Below are 19,287 nucleotides of genomic sequence, written 5' to 3'. Positions count from 1 at the left end.
GATTAAAACATATTTAAATCTATCTTTTAAATTTTGATATAAAACAAGATAAGAAATTAAATTTAAATTGAATGTAATAAAATTATTAGAGTATGTTAGCAAGTTATATTATAACGTATTTTAAGATAATTTTAATTATAACTTATTAACTTACTCAAACTACAAAATAAGTAGGTATATATTAGTTTCTCTCTATATATAACATATGTTTATATAATTTTTTGGTCTTGAATTTTATATTCTTCTATTAATTTTAGTTTTAGCTACTAATTGAAAAATTAAAGATATAAATACTTAACTAAAAACACAAATTTAATGGTGATCCATAATATAAAATAATTTTATATAGTTATTCAATTATAATTAATCATAAATAATAAGTTAGTTGACTTTTTATACTAACCATTTTAAAAGTTATATAAACAGTTATTTTTTACATAACAATGTACAATTATTAAATTAAAAAAATAAAGGTTCGAGTTAAAGCTGTAACAATAAAATTTAAATGACTATTTTCGTTAGCTTCCAGCTTGGATACCCTAGTTTGAAAAAATGAAAACTATTATTTTAGTTTAAAGATTTAAATTCAAGTAAATAAAATTATAAGAATTCATATGAAAAGTAAAAAAACCTAAATAAATAAATAAAACTTTCACGACTAAATATTGTTTCTTTCTTTTTAATCTTGATACTGTTATTATTTTTTGTATAGACATTATTAATAATTTTTTATTCAGGGAATGTAAAGGATGACTTTTACATGAAAATTAATAAGGTGTTAAAGAAGTTTAGACGTGCATGTAACGTATGATGTGATTCAATGAAATATAATGCATATATATCAAATGTGCCGAATCTATTTTTGGTTTTTCCAAGATTTAGAATATTTAATTTGTTAAAGCAAATTTAACCACGACTCTATCTTCAAGAATAATGACATCTTCTGCTTCTGACACATCTCATAAACATTGCAATCCGTTGTCTGCAGTCTGCACTTAATCACTTATCCATCATGAAAGGACAAAGGAAATCATCATTATGTATCTATTATCTTCGTTGAAACTTTCCCAATTTTTCTTGTTCTATAATTTTAAAATGACTGAATTATATTTTTAATTCTCTAAATATAGAGTACACTTTTCTTGTTATTTAAATTTAAAAGTTATATTTTTAAATCGTGTAATTTTCAAAAAAATTATTTTAATTCTTTAAATTTAAAATAATTTTTTTAATTTCTGCATTACTTTAAAAATATTATTTTAGCCTTTCTAGCCATTGATATTTCATTGGAGCAAAATTATTATTATTAAGATATGTATATATTAATAGATTAAGATAATATTTTTTAAAATTAAAGAGACTAAAATAATAATTTTTAAAATTAAAATTTTTAAAAATATTTATAAAAAAAATTAGAGATTAAAAGTTTTTAATTTTGGAGACAAAAAATATATGTTCCTATATAATAATCTGTCATAGTCGTCACTGTTTGAAATTACTATTACTAGCAACTAAAGCTAAGTTACTAGAGCGTACAAGATAATGGAAGAAATATACTACACACACACACACACACACACATATATATATATATATATATATATATATATTCATCCTAAATAATCATATGTTTTAATGTGGGTCAAGCACGCCTATACAAGACACATTAGTAGTACCGACATCAAAAGGTCACAACACTTGTCTACATCAGCTCCTCAAGCTTAGCCCTGATCTGTTCTTATACAACGTATGATCATTGCAGTCCGAATCACCATGGAAACAAAAAGGATAAGCTAGAGTTCGAAAACATGTACATATAGAAAACAAGTCTATAATATACAACAACACACTAGATATCATACATGGAAGCTAATCACATGCAAAACAAACATGTACCTCACCCAATCATGTCCTAAAAGACATCAAAATGCATATAAACACACCTCAACATATATCATATGCAAACACATCAAACAATGTGTCATCGCACATTTAGCTACGGAGATATCTTAATAACATGAACAGTCTAATTGATTTCCATCTTATCAAACCAACCTAATCGTTTTCACGCCCGAAACGTTAGCTCGATCACAACAAAATGGGATATCAATCCCTCCTTTGGTTTCTCGGATCTTATCACTTACACTAGGAAAGTTCGATTCCATCATCAAGAGTAGTATAGCTGGGTATAGGCTTACCATGACCTTGACATGCATTACCAAGTCACATATAGAATTCGTCTACTGATTATCCTCAAGGAATCACACAACCTTTTCAAGTACTTGATTAAGGATTGTAGCCATCGACATCCTACCTTACCACTAACTAAATATTTGGAGGAGACTCAACACACCTCAAAACATACTCCAAGAGACGCACCTACGCAAGGAGGGTTTTTCAAACAATGGCCTACCCGAACACCACTCCAAGATACCCCATATGGGATCTTCAGTATTTAAAATAATTTTTTCTCCTCAAATCCTAAGTTAGCCATCATGCTATAATGCCACACCACATTCTCAGCATCCACACATCATCATGTATCTATTATATACATCACATTCAGTCAATGCATATAGAGATCAATAACATCAATCATGTATAGCATACCAATGCTTAACACCTCAACCAAGAATAACATACCAATGCATAAAAATTCATACAATAATAGCATATCAATGCAACACCATTCATTCAACAATAACATACCAATCATACAGAGCATATCAATGCTCATCACCTTTTTAATTACACAAAGATAACATTCCAATGCTTATTATCATTTTAAATACACAAGATAGCACACCAATACTTATTATCATTTCAAATACACAAAATAGCATACCAATACTTATTATCATCATTCTATAACACAAAAAATATAATAGACACAAGCATTCTATTCATGTTCACCAAATTCACCCATCATACAACATGTGTCAACATATAACATATCAAAATCACTTATCCTACACTGACAACCTTCACATAATACAACCCATAGGGAGTTTTAATACTCCTATCATGCTCATCCTTATCTCATATGAAAGACAAATTTTTTTTTTTCTATAACTTTCATGAAGAACTCAGGTTCTAATTCCCTCATCTATCATGTTAAAAATGGTAAAGACCGTAACAATTTACCTAAATCCTGACAGCTTGACCTTAGATCACTAAAAAGGTCATAACTAAAGTTCTAGAACTCTTTTTTGGGGTGATTTTAGTTCCATTGGAAATCTAACATCCAAGGCTACAACTTTTATGAAGACCTCAAGACCAAATTCGATCATCTACCCTTGATGCTGCAGTACTTAATTCAGCGCTCCAACTTTGGCTTTTTGCCAGTTTCGTTTTCTCTCAGGACTACAGTGCCCAACTTGGAGTTGCAGCACTAGATCTCTGCCAGATTCCTCCCAAGGCTACAACACCCAACCTAGAGCTGCAGCGCTGGATCTCGGCCTCCTTGTTTTCTCTCACAGCTAGCACTCCAACGCTATGTGTAGAGCTTTCTGTACTTTCATGGCTTCCTACCTTCATTTTTCACCTATAATCCATCAATTTTAACCCTAAACATGATTTACCTTCATAATCTCTACTTAATTTGTTTATACAACCTAGAAACCCTAAGAAATACAACATGAATGCATCAAGATTTCAAAGAGATCATCAAGAACAAGGTTTCAGCTTTCACATGCGAACAACTTCAAATTCCTTTCCCTAGCTCAGATTTTCAAAATTCTCACCAATTTTGAGTTCTTAATTCAATCAACAACCCCATAAATCATAAAAATCCAAGATTTATAACTTTCCTTACCTCAATGCTAAGCTCCCTAAGGAAGAGGAAGTAGAAGAAGAACATAGGAGAAGAGAATGGAGAAGACGATCTTTGAGCTGCTCTAAGGTGAAAGAAAAAAATGAGAAGGAAATAGCTTTGAGCTTCAACAACTTAAGTCCCGTAGCTACACCACGAAATTCTCTACTCCAAGTCTTAGAGATCCTCTCTTAAGAGTCTGAGGAAAAGAAAAGAAGTGTTTAGTTTTCTGGAAGTTCCTCTTCCCCTTAAGTCAAGACATCACACCCAAATTTCAAACTTTCTTCACTACTAACGATTCTCAGTTTTTATAAATTAAATTGATTAAAAGTTATTTTCAAATTAAAATCCACTATCAGAATTTTATTTATTATCTATTTACTCCTTTGGTGTTTAGACTTATGTTTGATACTCTTCATAAGAATTGCAATAATTACAACTTCAAATTTTATCATATTACTCCAACTTTCTACTTCTTACGTTTTTTTTTCATAGTCGCTTGAACAATATTTTTTTTGTTCTTTTTTCATTGTCACTTTTTTAAAATTAATGACTTATTAATTTTCTTTTTCATTTTTATCCTTGATAATTAATGTGTTTACTAAACAATGTGCTTATTCATTTTCAATTTATCTATTTTTTCTCCAACCACTTAAAGGGTATAACAGGAAAATAAGTAATAAATACCTTGAAAAACTAAAATATTAATCATTTTCTTAATTCTTGTGCATAAACTTTAAACGTCAAACAAAAAAAAATGGAGGAAGTACTATAATAATATTAATAATTCTCATTAATACAATCTAAATATATCAACAAGCAACTTTTTTTTAAAAAAATAATTTTTTTATTAACAATAATAGGTGAATACATGTATTAAGAAATAATATTATTTTTAAAAACTTTTAATTGTATCTTTTATGCATCAGGATACAAAAAAAATTAAGCAATTACAAAGGAGTCCTAGCTACATGAGGGATAAGTTGTTTAATCTAATATAATGCAGAAGAAGAGAGGAAAAGCAGTGTTATCATTATGGATCATGTTAATGGCACCATCATGGAGTCAGATTCACATATTATAAAACCAAAACCACTGTCTCAGGGCATGCGTAGACCTTGTAAGATACCAAGCTTTGAGGCTAGTTGTTAAAAATAATAAGTGAGTACATTTATTTAATAATTGAAAAAAATAATCATGTGTGTATAACATTTTATTGTTTATTTTTGAAAAATCTTGCTAAAATAATTGAAAAATTAATATATCTAATTTATATGTGACCAATATTTATTTTAATGTAAGTTAAATATCTTACTAAATTCTTTAAAATTATAAAAACGTGAATTTACTATTGTTATATAAATAAATAGATATTGTGGTAAGTAATTGATTGTTAAATTAAAATGTATTCTAAATAAATTTTTCCTTTTTTTTCTTCATAATTTTTTAATTTTATATATATATATATATATTGAGGGGGAAGGAAAAAATTGGAAGAGAAAAACGATAAATGTAATATTAATACATAATATGAGGACAAATAAATAAATTTTAAGAATTATTTTGAAAAGATAAAAAATAATAGCATAATAAGTACTAGTCATAAAATTTTAAGAAGTATTAATAATATGATTAAAAAATAATTAAATTCTTATTAAATATTAATCAAGATTCACATGACAGATAATAATAACAATTTTTTCTAAGTAATATTATTTATTTAATTTATTTACCATAATAGATGAGTACATGTATTTAGAAATAATATTATTTTCTAAATATGTAAATAAATAAGGTTTTTTCTTAAATAATACGATTTTATGTATTTATTAACAATTATAGGTCAGCACATGTATTTAATAAATGCAATAAATCATATTATTTAAGAAAATACTTATTTATATATTTAAAATATTACATTAATAACATTAAATATTATATAAATATTTGAGTCTTTGTTTCTTTTACTTTTTTATTGGATTACGTTAAAATATAATTTTATGAACAATAACAATTAAAAATTATTTCATTGGAAATTTAAGAAGAGACATAATATTTAAATAAGAAAAAGTAAAATTAAAAGTTAAAAAGTTGCTAATTGATACTTGTATTAACAGTGATATTAATAAATAAATTTTATCAAATAACATACATATATGTATGTATATCATTAAATAATAAGTGAGGAGACATTAAGATATATCAACTATAACATAAAGACTAACAAATTGTTAATCGACTGGACTCAGCAACATGAATTTATTAAAAAAAAAACTATAGGATAGAGAAATAAAAAAAAAAAGAATAATAAAGACATGCACTAATACCAACCACTCCTTTTGTATATTAAGATAGTAAGGTCAATAATACGGTGTCTCCTGTTGTTTTTCTGTCTTGTCTTTTTTTCTTTAATGGAACAAGAGTTACAAAAGGCTACAACAGTTGAAGCTGAAACCTGAAAACAACTTTTAAGGACAGACTACTCACATGAGGCCACACAGTGATATAATATTGACAGATCACATATACCACAGAACGCTCACGATCACTCCAGTTGAATATTCTTAATAATAATAAACACATTCATATTAAAGAGAATGTATGTGCAGTGCATATAATTAAAGAGGACGTCATTTTCTTTTTTTCTTTTTTATTTTTTTTTATGAAAGAGGAAGTAATTTTGTTATAAAAATTTGCTAATAATTCTGACTGCTAATTAAGGAATAAAACGTTTTTATTAAAAATTACAACTGCACATTACAGATGGTGATTTTGCTAAATTGTAATATATATTTTTATATGATAATAGTAACTTATGCAGTGTTTCAAAACTAACAACAAATGATTAATTTATATTTGTAAAGTGTAATTTTTTAGACTAAATATCATTTTTACATTACTAAAATATTATGAAATATCATATCAACTCTCAAGTCTCAGGCTATATATATAATTAATAAGAAATCATTTTTACTAAATTGTAAATTAACTTATATCATAAATATATAACTATATTAAATATTTAGAAAAATTTACAGATATAATTATATTAAATATTATTTATTATCTGTAGTAGTTGTATTGTCTCACCAAGATGCGTGGAGTGGAAAAATTTGATTGTTATTTGCCTGTAGTTAGCAGAGGGCAATTAGTCTACGAGTTTATTATTTAAATAATTGGTGCTGCTACTGAGAGGATGTTTTGCTGCAAAAACAAGGTGCACATACAAAGCTCCAAAAATGGCTTTCTTTGGGAATACAATAGGTACACTTATGCTTCACTATCATTCGGGTTTTACCTTACCAAAAATAAACTGTTTGTGCTTTATTTTGAGCGTTTGCAAATGGATATTGGTGCACTTATGTCAGTTATGCAACTACAATCTGCTTTTGCAACAATATGTAACTTTTTCATGCGTTCTAGTTCTATATAAAATAAGGAGATTTTGGAGGCACCTTTTTCATGTAAAAATGTATCTGTCTCGTTTAATTCAGCCAGTTTACTTTGGTTGGTGATTTTTATGGACAGTTTCTTATCAACTTTTCTAACTTTGAGTTGCTGCGTGAAAAAGTGTTGATCTAACTTTGTTGATTTCTCTTTAACGGGCATGCAGGTGATTCCTTATGGATTTGTCTGAAGGATTTTGATTTCACTTCTTTCTGTTCTCAAAGGAGCATCATAGACACTGCAAATCTACTTTTTGCATGTGTCTTCTACACGTGTGTGATTATCAGTCTAATCAGAACAAGTGGTAGATTCAGGAAGAGTTGGATTTTCCTTCTTGTTTCTATCTTCTGTTCTATTATTAGCATTGCATTTTACAGTATAGGCTTGTGGAATATCATAGCCAAAACTGGCAGCTCTAAGCAGCTGAGCTGGTCATCTTGCATTGTCAGAGGATTCATTTGGACTTCTTTGACAGTTTCTTTGCTTGTTCAGAGACACAAATGGATCATAATTCTCAACTCTTTCTGGTGGATATGTTCCTTTTTATTGGTTTCATCTCTCAACATTGAAATTCTGTTCAGAGAACATGCAATAGAAATTTTGGATACTGCACAATGGCTCGTACACTTCCTTCTTCTCTTCTGTGCCTTTCAAAATCGTGGTTACTTTGTCTCTCAAAGTGTACCAGAAAGTTTATCTGAGCCACTCTTAGCTGAGGAAATTGACACTAAACAAACAGGACTAGGCCATGCTTCCTTTCTCAGCAAGTTGACTTTCTCTTGGGTTAACCCTTTACTAAGTTTGGGTTACTCAAAGCCACTGGCTCTTGAAGACATCCCTTTCCTTCTCTCTGAAGATGAAGCAGACTTGGCCTACCAAAACTTTATGCATGCATGGGAGTCACTTGCAAGGGAGAGGAGCAAGCACAATACCAAAAACTTGGTTCTTTGGTCTGTTTTTAGAACTCACTTAAAAGAAAACATATTAATAGCTTTCTATGCATTTCTCAGAACCATTGCCGTTACTGTTTCTCCTTTAATACTCTATGCTTTTGTTAACTACTCAAATAGCGGGGATACAGATCTTAAGCAAGGTCTTTCCATAGTGGGTTTTCTTATTCTTGCCAAAGTGGTTGATTCTTTGTCCCAGAGACATTGGTTTTTTGATTCCAGGAGGTCAGGATTGAAGATGAGATCAGCTCTGATGGTGGCAGTGTATAGAAAACAGCTAAAGCTTTCAAGCTCAGCGAGGAGAAGGCACTCAACAGGTGAAATTGTGAATTACATTGCGGTTGATGCGTATCGCATGGGAGAATTTCCATGGTGGTTTCATGTATCATGGACTTGTCCAGTGCAACTTGTTCTATCCATTGGTATACTTTTTGGTGTTGTGGGTGTTGGTGCTCTTCCTGGTTTAGTCCCTCTTCTAATCTGTGGACTTATCAATGTACCATTTGCGAAGATCCAACAAAATTGTATGGCACGGTTTATGATTTCTCAGGATGAGCGTCTTAGATCAACTTCAGAAATTCTAAATAGCATGAAAATTATTAAGTTACAATCCTGGGAGGACAAATTCAAGAATTTGGTTGAGAACCTACGTGCTAATGAGATCATTTGGCTGTCTAAGACACAGATCATGAAAGCTTATAGCTCATTTCTATATTGGATGTCTCCTACCATAGTTTCTGCTGTTGTTTTCATTGGTTGTGCTCTTTTCAATAGTGCTCCGTTGAATGCTGGGACCATTTTCACAGTTCTTGTAACATTGAGGAACTTGTCAGAACCTGTTCGAATGATCCCTGAGGCTCTGTCTACTATGATCCAAGTTAAGGTCTCCTTTGATCGTCTCAATGCCATTTTGCTTGATGAAGAGCTAGATAGTAGTGATGGTAACTTAAGAACTATAAGCCGAAGTTCAGTTAATGCGGTGGAGATACAAGATGGCAACTTCATTTGGGATCATGAATCAGTGTCCCCAACTTTAAGAGATGTGAACTTGGAAATAAAATGGGGGCAGAAAATTGCAGTTTGTGGGCCAGTTGGAGCTGGAAAATCATCTCTTTTGTATGCTGTACTCGGAGAGATTCCCAAGATCTCGGGAACTGTGAGTTATTAATCAAACAAATTTAGTTTTTGTCACGCAAAATTCATGTTTATAATCTTGGTGTCTAGCTATAACACTTTTTCTTACTGAAATTTCACAATAATGGAAAACAGGTTAATGTGAGCGGCACCATAGCCTATGTATCTCAAACTTCTTGGATACAAAGTGGGACAGTTCAAGATAATATACTCTTTGGCAAGCCGATGGACAAAATAAGATATGAGAATGCCATTAAAGTTTGTGCTTTAGATAAGGATATTAAGGATTTTAGCCATGGTGATCTTACAGAAATAGGTCAGCGAGGGATTAACATGAGTGGAGGACAAAAGCAAAGGATTCAACTAGCTCGTGCAGTCTACAATGATGCTGACATCTATCTCCTGGATGACCCTTTCAGTGCAGTTGATGCTCACACTGCTGCTATTCTGTTCAATGTAAGAAGATATCAGTTTTAGATTCTGAACTTTAGTGAAACTATTATGTTGTCCTCTCTTGAGTGAACCAAATAACCGCATGCATTACATACTTACAGGACTGTGTAATGACGGCTCTAAGAGAGAAAACAGTGATTCTGGTGACTCATCAAGTGGAGTTTCTCTCAGAAGTCGATAAAATCCTGGTAAAGTATCTCATTTGAATGCCTATCAATTACATTACATTAGTATATAACTAACATTTGAATTGAGAAATGTTATGACTCAAACTACAGGTAATGGAAAGTGGAAAAGTTACTCAATCAGGTAATTATGAGAATCTCCTGACAACAGGGACAGCCTTTGAACAACTTGTGAGTGCTCATAAAGAATCAATATTAGAGTTGGATCAAAAGAATGAAAACAAAACTCGTACAGAAGAGTCTCAAGGTTTTTATCTCGCGAAGAAACAAAGCGAGGTGGAGATTTCTAACGAGGGTAAACTTGGCGTACAGCTTACACAAGAAGAAGAAAAAGAGATTGGTGATGTTGGCTGGAAGACATTCAGGGATTATATTTCATTTTCCAGGGGTTCATTGATGCTGTGTTGGATCATATTGGCACAATCTGTTTTTGTGGCTTTGCAAACTGCATCAACATTTTGGCTTGCTCTTGGTGTTGAAGTTCCAAATTTATCTAGTGCCACCTTGATTGGAGTTTACTCATTAATTTCATTTCCTAGTTCCGTGTTTGTATATCTAAGGTCTCTCTTTACCGCTTACCTTGGATTAAGAGGTTCTGCAGCCTTCTTCTCAAGTTTCACTACTGCTATCTTCAATGCTCCCATGTTGTTCTTTGACTCAACCCCTGTAGGAAGGATTTTAACCCGAGTAAGATTTCATTCAATTCCCTTTTGTACTTAGATTACTATTTAATCATGATCAAATTTTTTTATCAACTTTTTCTCTCTTGCAGGTTTCATCAGATTTAAGTATTTTGGACTTTGATATACCTTTTTCCATCACTTTTGTAGCGTCTATTCCAATTGAAATTGTGACGATAATTGGTATAATGGTTTTCGTAACATGGCAAGTTCTCATTGTTGCTGTTCCTGCAATGGTTGCATCAAAATATGTTCAGGTTTATCCATTTTCTATTTTTTTCTCGTTTTTCTATTCCTGTCCCTGCTTAATTAGTTCATAGTGTTAACAATTTCTTAATCTCCTTTTTCCCCTAAAAGGGATATTATCAAGCCTCTGCAAGGGAATTAATAAGGATCAATGGAACCACTAAAGCTCCTGTCATGAATTTTGCATCTGAGACATCACTTGGTGTGGTTACTATAAGAGCATTTAACATGGCAGACAGATTTTTCAAAAAATACTTAAAGCTTGTGGACACAGACGCAACACTGTTCTTTCATTCTAATGTAGCCATGGAATGGTTACTTTTAAGGATTGAAGCACTTCAAAATTTGACAGTCATCACTGCAGCTTTGTTACTTATTCTAGCTCCTCAGGGATATGTGTCCCCAGGTAATGTTACATGAAATGTTAATTATCATGGTAAGGCTTTGTGCATGCTATTAACAAGCTAATATTTTTTTTTGGCTATTCTGTTGCTCTGTGCAGGTCTTGTGGGACTGTCTCTCTCTTATGCTTTCACATTGACAGGTGCTCAAATATTTTGGACTCGATGGTATTGCAACTTATTGAACTATATCATCTCTGTTGAAAGAATCAAGCAATTCATTCACCTACCAGCGGAGCCTCCTGCCATTGTGAAGGACAACCGGCCTCCGTCTTCATGGCCTTCTAAAGGCAGGATTGACCTTCAAGCCTTAGAGGTAAAGTTGCATCCTTGTCTTTCAATATTTTTCATTATTTTATTACTGTTAATTTGGTAGACCAATTTGTGTCTTATGGACATTTTTTTCTACATTGATTTCAGATTAGATATCGTCCTAATGCACCATTAGTGCTTAAGGGTATCACTTGTACGTTTAAGGAAGGGAGTAGAGTGGGAGTTGTAGGAAGAACTGGAAGTGGAAAAAGTACACTTATAAGTGCTTTGTTTCGCTTAGTTGAGCCAGCAAATGGTGATATTGTTATAGATGGAATTAACATATGCTCAATGGGGTTGAAGGATTTGAGAATGAAACTAAGCATCATCCCTCAAGAACCAACTCTTTTCAAGGGCAGCATTAGAACCAACTTGGACCCTCTAGGCCTTTACTCAGATGATGATATATGGAAGGTGAATGAACTAGCTCTTCAGTTGAAAAATATGTTACATTCTGCATAAGCTTATCAATAAACACAGGTCTGATTATGTTTAATTTGTATTTAGGCTCTAGAGAAATGTCAGCTTAAGGAAACTATCAGCCGTCTACCAAATCTCTTGGACTCTTCCGGTGAGTAAACTTCGCATATTTGATGCTACAAATCTGATATGAGTAACTTCTAGTCAATTCTCTTAGCAGCCTTTGGTAACAATCTATTGTAGTATTAGTCTTCTAAGAGGTTTAACATTTAGGGGGAATACAAAATCATATTTGAACTAAATTTCCAAATTAAGAATTTGGAACAAACAGCTATTGAAGTCTAATTCTGACTTGTTATACAGTGAGTGATGAAGGAGGAAATTGGAGCTTGGGACAGCGCCAACTGTTTTGTCTTGGAAGAGTACTACTCAAGAGGAACAGAATTCTTGTTCTGGATGAAGCTACCGCCTCCATTGACTCTGCCACAGATGTCATTTTACAACGAATAATTAGACAAGAATTTGCAGAATGCACAGTGATAACCGTGGCTCACAGGGTTCCAACTGTAATAGATAGTGACATGGTCATGGTCCTGTCCTATGGTATGCTCATGACTTGTTCTTTCTATTTTATTATTCTCCTTTTGGGATATACTAGTTCTCTTCTCTAATTCACTCAGTTAATTACCTCTTTTTTTGTGTGGTTACAAAAGGGAAACTGGTGGAATATGATGAGCCTTCAAAGCTAATGGAGACCAACTCTTCATTCTCTAAGCTGGTAGCTGAATATTGGTCCAGCTGCGGGAAGAATTCCTCCTCAAATATTAGCAGGCTGCAACATTAAATTATAACACTATGGAAAAGGGAGATCACTAAGGAGAGAACGAATAAATAGAAGAAAATTCGAATAGATTGAATTGAAATGTAAGAAGTTTATCTGTATGGATTAAGCCTACAAAATGAAACTATCTACACCGACTTACGTTGACAAATCATTATTGCAAAATAATAAAGAGATGTATTTTTCAGTTAACAATATTTTATGAAAAGAACATTATCATGAGCTTGAACTCCTGAAGAGAAGATGGAAAGTTCTCAAATCCTATTGTCGGGGCTACCCAAAATATTATAATTCCGAGAATGGGATGTTTGTTAAAAATATGAATCAACATCTATTATTTGAGTTTATTTCAGACTAATAGAAAATTATTAGAATTCTTAAGATTATGAATTTTAATTATAAGAATTATAGGTGCTCACTTTTATGAGTATTTATGTTTATCATTTAGTTTTATGTTTACGAGCAAAATTTATATTAGCTTTCAATTGTATTTTGTATACTTAAAGGTTGTAAGTATGAATAAAAATAAATGAGTTTCAACCTTCTAATTTTTCTGAATTCCTACAATTGGTATCAAGGGCTTATTTTGTTCTTAAGGGACTTGGTAGGCTTGAGAGTTTCACCAAACACCTAAACACTTTTATATTGAGAATTGAAAATGCAATCTGATTATTCAGTCCAAACATTACCAGCATTTGATGGTGAGAATTGTCACCTATATGGGCAGTTAGAATGGAGATTTTTCTTGATGCAAATGATCTTTGGGAAGCTGTTGAGGAGGATTATGAGGTTGGTCAATTACCAGAAAATCCAACACTTAATCAAACAAGTATCATAAGGAAAGAAAGGAGCGAAAATCAAAGGCAAAGTCTTGTATATTAATTTTTTGCTGTTTCTCAATCAATCTTCACTAGAATTGTGACTCTAAAGTCAGCAAAGACTATCTGGAATTTTCTCAAACAAGAGTATGAAGGAAATGAGAGAGTCAAAGGGATGCAAGTGTTGAATTTGATCTGGGAGTTTGAGATGCAACGGATGAAGGAGTCAGAAAGGGTGAAAGAATATTCTGACAAACTTCTAAGCATTGTAAACAAGGTGAGGTTGCTTGGGGAGAATTTTCCGGTACAAGGATAGTGCAGAAAATCCTTGTGACTCTTCCTAAGAGGTTTGAATCCACCATTTCCTCTTTGGAAAATTCCAAGGATCTGTCAAATATAACTTTGGCAGAATTGATGTATGCTTTGCAAGCCCAAGAACAGAAGAGACTCATGAGGGAGGAAGGCATTATTGAAGGTGCTTTACATGCCAAACTGAAACTCAGTCATGGTTACAAAGGAAAGAAAAAGAAGGCTCAAGGGAACAACTTTGAGCAAGGAGAAAGTATCAACAAAGGTGGTAAAAGAGATAATGGGAAATCAAATCATCCTCCTTGTCAGCATTGTGGAAAGAGAAACCATCCCCACTTCAGATGTTGGAGAAGACCCAATGTACGCTGTAACAAATGCAACTAGCTTGGTCATATTGCAAAATTTTGCAATAATAAAAGGCAATCTCAAACAAAGGCTAAAGTGGCTGACCAACAAAAGGAGGAGGATCAGTTATTTGCAGCAACTTGTTTTGCCACCAATAACAATTGTGAGAGTTGGTTGATTGATAGTGGATGCACGCATCATATGACCTATGATGAAGAATTGTTCAAGGAGCTGGATAGAACAATTGTTTCAAAAGTCAGAATTGGCAATGGAGAGTGTATAGCTGTGAAAGGGAAAGATACTATTGCAATTGAAAGTTGTTCAGGTACAAAAATAATCACTGATGTACTTTATGTACCTAAAATTAATCAAAACTTGTTAAGTGTTGGACAGTTACTTGAAAAAGGCTACAAAATTTTGTTTGAAGACAAAATGTGTTTGATCAAAGATGCAAGTGGACATGATTTGTTCAAGGTCAAAATGAAGGGATAAAACTTCTCTTTAAATTTAATGGAGGAGGTGCAAGCTGTTGTTTCAAGTACGATTAATGTCACTGAGCTTTGACACAAGAGAATGGGTCATTTTAACCATGTTGCACTGAACATGAAGAAACACAATATTGTGGAAGGCTTGCCATCATTGGAAGCTGACTTAAATAATTGTAATGCATGCCAATATGGGAAACAGTACAGGCTACCATTTCCACAAATTAGTTGGAGAGCATCATAGAAACTACAATTGATTCACACAAACCTTGGAGGACCTCTACCTGAGTTATCTCTAAATAGAAGTAAATATTACATTTTCTTTATTGGTGATTTGACAAGAATGTGTTGGATTTATTTCTTAAAATTTAAATTTGAAGTTGTAGGAATTTTTTGGAGGTTTAAGGCTTGGATTGAAAATCAATCTAGCTATAAAATTCAGGTTCTACGGTCTAATAATGGAAAAAATTATATTTTAGATTAATTTAATTCTTTTTGTGAAGAAACTGGGATTGAGCACCAACTTACTACTCCTTACACTCTGCAACAAAATGGAGTGAGTAAGAGGAAGAATAGAAAGATAATGGAGATGGCTAGAAGCATGGTGCATGAGAAAGGACTTCCAAAGAAGTTTTGGGCTGAAGTTGCAAATACGATTGTGTTTCTATTACATAGGCTTCCTACAAAAGTTGTGCCAGGAAAAACTCCTTATGAAGCATGGTATGACTATAAAACTTTTGTTCAAAACTTCAAAGCTTTTTGTTGTATTTGTTTTACTTATGTGCCAAAGGTGAAAAGAGATAAGCTAGACGAAAGGGCAAAAGTAGGAATTTTCATTGGCTATAGCACACCTTCAAAAGCTTATAGAGTCTATCAACCACAAACTGGTAAGATTCTCATAAGCAAAGATGTCCCTTTTGTTGAAGATAAACAATGGAGTGGGAGAAAGATGATTGGAAGTAGGTTCCTAATTTTTCTTTTATAGAAGAAAAAGATGAAATTTTTGATGATCCACCAGTTAGAGGAACCAGATTACTTTATGATATTTATGAAAGATGTAATGCTGCTATATTAGAACCTGTAGATTTTTTGAAGCAGAAAAGGAGCCAAAGTGGATTGTTGTAATGTAGGAGGAGTTTTGCATGATTGAAAAGAACCAAACTTGGGAATTGGTTTCTAGACCTCAACATCAAAATGTTGTTGGTGTTAAATGGGTGTTTAGAACCAAACTCAATGTAGATGGTTCCATTAATAAGCACTAGGCCAGGCTTGTAGTGAAGGGATATGCTAAAAAATATGGAGTTGATTTTTTTGAAACATTTGCTCTCATTGCCTGACTTGATACCATCAAATTGGTTCTAGCTTTTGCAGCACAAAATGGTTGGAATGTGTTTCAACTAGATGTAAAATCTGGTTATTTAGAAAATGAGATATATGTTGAGCAATCTGAAGGCTTTGTGGTTAAAGGACAAGAAGACAAGGTCTATTTGCTAAAGAAGACTTTGTATGGTTTGAAGCAAGCTCCAAGGGCCAAGTATAGCAGAATTGATGAGTACTTGCTGAGTATTGGCTTCACAAAAAGTCTCAGGTCTTAGTGAGTCAACTCTCTATGTGAAATGCTTGAATTCTAAAATTTTAATTGTTTCTTTGTATGTGGATGACCTTTTAGTGACAGGAAGCAGTATTGCGTTTGTTGAAGAGTTCAAGCAAGATATGATGAAAGCTTTTTAGATGACTGATTGTGGAAAAATGACTTTCTTTCTTAGCCTAGAAGTCAAACAAGACCATAAATAAGTTTTTATCAGTAAAAAGAAATAAGTAAAAGAAATTCTGAAGAAGTTTCAAATGGAAAACTCTAAGCCTATAAGTACTCCAATGTTTCAAAGGTTGAAGCTTTGCAAAGAGGATGGTGCAAAAAAGGTTAATAAGACTAATTTTAGAAGTCTTATTGGGTGCTTAATTTATCTTACAACAACAAGACCTGATATTTTGCAAGCTGTAAGTCTTTTCTCTAGATTCATGCATCATGCAAGTGAAGTACATCTTCAAGTTGCTAAACGTGTGTTAAGATATGTTAAAGGTACTCTTGACTATGGAGTAAGGTTCAAATATGATCAAGAATTTAATTTCCATGGATTCTCTGATAACGATTGGGGAGGTCCATTGGATGATATGAAAAGCACTTCTAGTTATTGTTTTACATTAGGTTTAGGAATGTTTTCATGGGCCTCAAGAAAGCAAGAAGACAATATGGCACAGTCAACTGTAGAAGCAGAGCTCATAGCTGCTGCTGAAGTTGTTAATCAAGCTTTATGGTTGAGGAAAATTCTAGATGATCTACCAGTGGTTCAAACAAATCCAACTAAGGTGTTTGTAGACAATCAAGCAGCAATTGCAATTTCTAAAAATTCAGTCTTTCATGATAAGACTAAACACTTCAATGTTAAGCTGTATTCTGTTAGAGATTTTCAGAAAAAAGATATTGTTGTGTTAGTATATTGCAAGACAAAAGATCAATTGGCAGACATTTTCACAAAGGCACTTCCAAAAGGAAAGTTTGAGAACTTGAGAGGGAAACTTGGAGTCAATAGCTACTGATACAAGGAAGAGTGTTGAGAATCTGAATCAACATCTATTATTTGAGTTTATTTCATATTAATGTAACATTATTAAAATTTATACGGTTATGAATTTTAATTATAGGAATTATAAGTATTGTTACAATTTTATAAGTATTTACATTTGTCATTTAGTTTTATGTTTATGAGCAGAATTTGTATCAGCTTTCAATTGCGTTTTGTGTATTCCTACAATGTTTAATATAATATTCGAAGGCTCGCCTTTGAAAGGCCATGTCGGTGGCTCGCCTAGGAAGGGTGATTTTTCCCTTGAGGACATGCGCTAATATCTCAAATGCGACAACTTTAACAATGTCACTAAACTTGAAATCAAAACATTGATGCTATAAGAAGGACCTAAAACACTCTTATCTCTTGGCTTCCATAGAGAACTTGTTCTTATAGGTCTAAAAAGTTCTAAATTACATAAGAGTAAATACACTTTTCCTTTAACTCACCAAAGTGTCTTTTCAAAGACACAACCACGAAGGCCTAACTAGTAACAAAATAGATAATATCTCGAATGATCTTAGTGCTCACCATCATTGCACATAAGGAGTAATGTAATTTTTAGAGAGACAAAGTGCTTGTTTTTCCTACTAATATATAATAACATTTTTTTAGAGTATGATAAAAAAAGGTATGAATCTTAAAAATATATACAATAACATGCATAAATATATTAAAGTACACACTTGTTAGTGGCTAATACATGAATATGAATGCATTAATATCCAAATAAATTACAAAACCTTATCTAAAAGAATATAGAACCATACAAAAAAGTGTTAAAGATCTTACATCGATTAGTGATATGATCAAATTAATGCATATAAGCGAGAAACAATCTTCATCTTATAAGTTTGGTGATATCAAAGCCTATCCTAACAATTGTTAGTGGACTTATCAGATTATCCGTTATTGGATTACTTGCACATGTCCAGTCCTGCAAATTTCATGCCTGAGGTGTTCAATCCTTGGCGTGAGAGGGTGTTGAAGATATCGCATTGATTAGTGGTATAATTAAATTTGTGTATCTACATAGGAAATAATATTCACCTTACAAGTTGATTTTATAAGATTAAGTTAAACTTCAAACTACTTTCTTAAGATAATATCTAGTGATATGACCAAATTAGTGTATATAAGTGGGAGATAATCTTCATCTTACAAGTTAATTTTATAATATTAAATTAGACTCTTAACCCACTTCTTAAAAAAAAAGTTCATTAAAACATTTTATAGAAACTTTTTTTAGTGGAAAAATACTCATAACAACGAGGCACTAGATGCTCGTGTACAGAGTGGAGAGATAAATTTGGTTAAAGATTGAGATCAATGAGAACTAAAAATTATGAGAATGATGTTTATTACAAGGAAAAGGGTAAGTTTCAAAACAGAACACTTACACATGTCAAGAAATCATGACTTTGTGTTTCTTTCATATTCCCTTTTATAAATAGTACATTCTCAATAGCTCTTAAAGGCTAATTACTGTAATTCCTAACTTGAACAAACTAAAATAGGAATTCTAATTATATACAATTATTTGGCTGATTCTTTCATAATTAATAATAATAACAATCCCTGACTAACAACACATTTATTCCTTATTCATATATGCACCTTAGGTCGAAGAGATTCATGCTATAACTCGGCAATAACAACAACCAACTCTACTATGGTTCATGTCATCAATTATGTAATTTCTTTTTCCACCTTAACATTCTTCTCTTCTAGTCTTTTAATGGCATCTAGTCCTTGATTTGAAAATGCTAGTGATTAAATAGATAGTGAAAACAAGAAGTAGATTCGTCCTTGACACTTCTAAA

General features: G+C 32.1%; 1 protein-coding gene across 2 annotated transcripts; it reads left to right on the top strand.

Moving 5' to 3' along the window:
• The first annotated feature begins 6,918 nt into the window (after window positions 1-6,918).
• On the top strand, window positions 6,919-13,232 carry LOC109807733 (ABC transporter C family member 8). 2 transcript variants are annotated; one of them, XM_020370330.3, is made up of 12 exons: window positions 6,919-7,075; window positions 7,425-9,364; window positions 9,478-9,798; window positions 9,897-9,983; window positions 10,074-10,667; window positions 10,753-10,917; window positions 11,018-11,312; window positions 11,409-11,623; window positions 11,728-12,033; window positions 12,127-12,190; window positions 12,403-12,642; window positions 12,753-13,232. In XM_020370330.3, exons 1-12 carry the CDS (start codon window positions 7,051-7,053, stop codon window positions 12,881-12,883), a joined length of 4,383 nt encoding a protein of 1,460 aa, XP_020225919.2. In that variant the 5' UTR covers window positions 6,919-7,050; the 3' UTR covers window positions 12,884-13,232. The 2 variants fall into 2 exon arrangements, with proteins under 2 accessions (XP_020225919.2, XP_020225918.2); XM_020370329.3 differs by lacking the exon at window positions 6,919-7,075 and adding an exon at window positions 7,093-7,318.
• The last annotated feature ends 6,055 nt before the right edge of the window (window positions 13,233-19,287 follow it).

The sequence above is a fragment of the Cajanus cajan genome, chromosome 5, assembly GCF_000230855.2.
Source record: "Cajanus cajan strain Asha chromosome 5, NIPB_CcT2T_4, whole genome shotgun sequence".
In the NCBI taxonomy this organism is placed as follows: Eukaryota; Viridiplantae; Streptophyta; class Magnoliopsida; order Fabales; family Fabaceae; genus Cajanus; species Cajanus cajan.
Note: the sequence above shows the minus strand (reverse complement) of the source record. Positions and strands in the feature narration are given on the sequence as shown.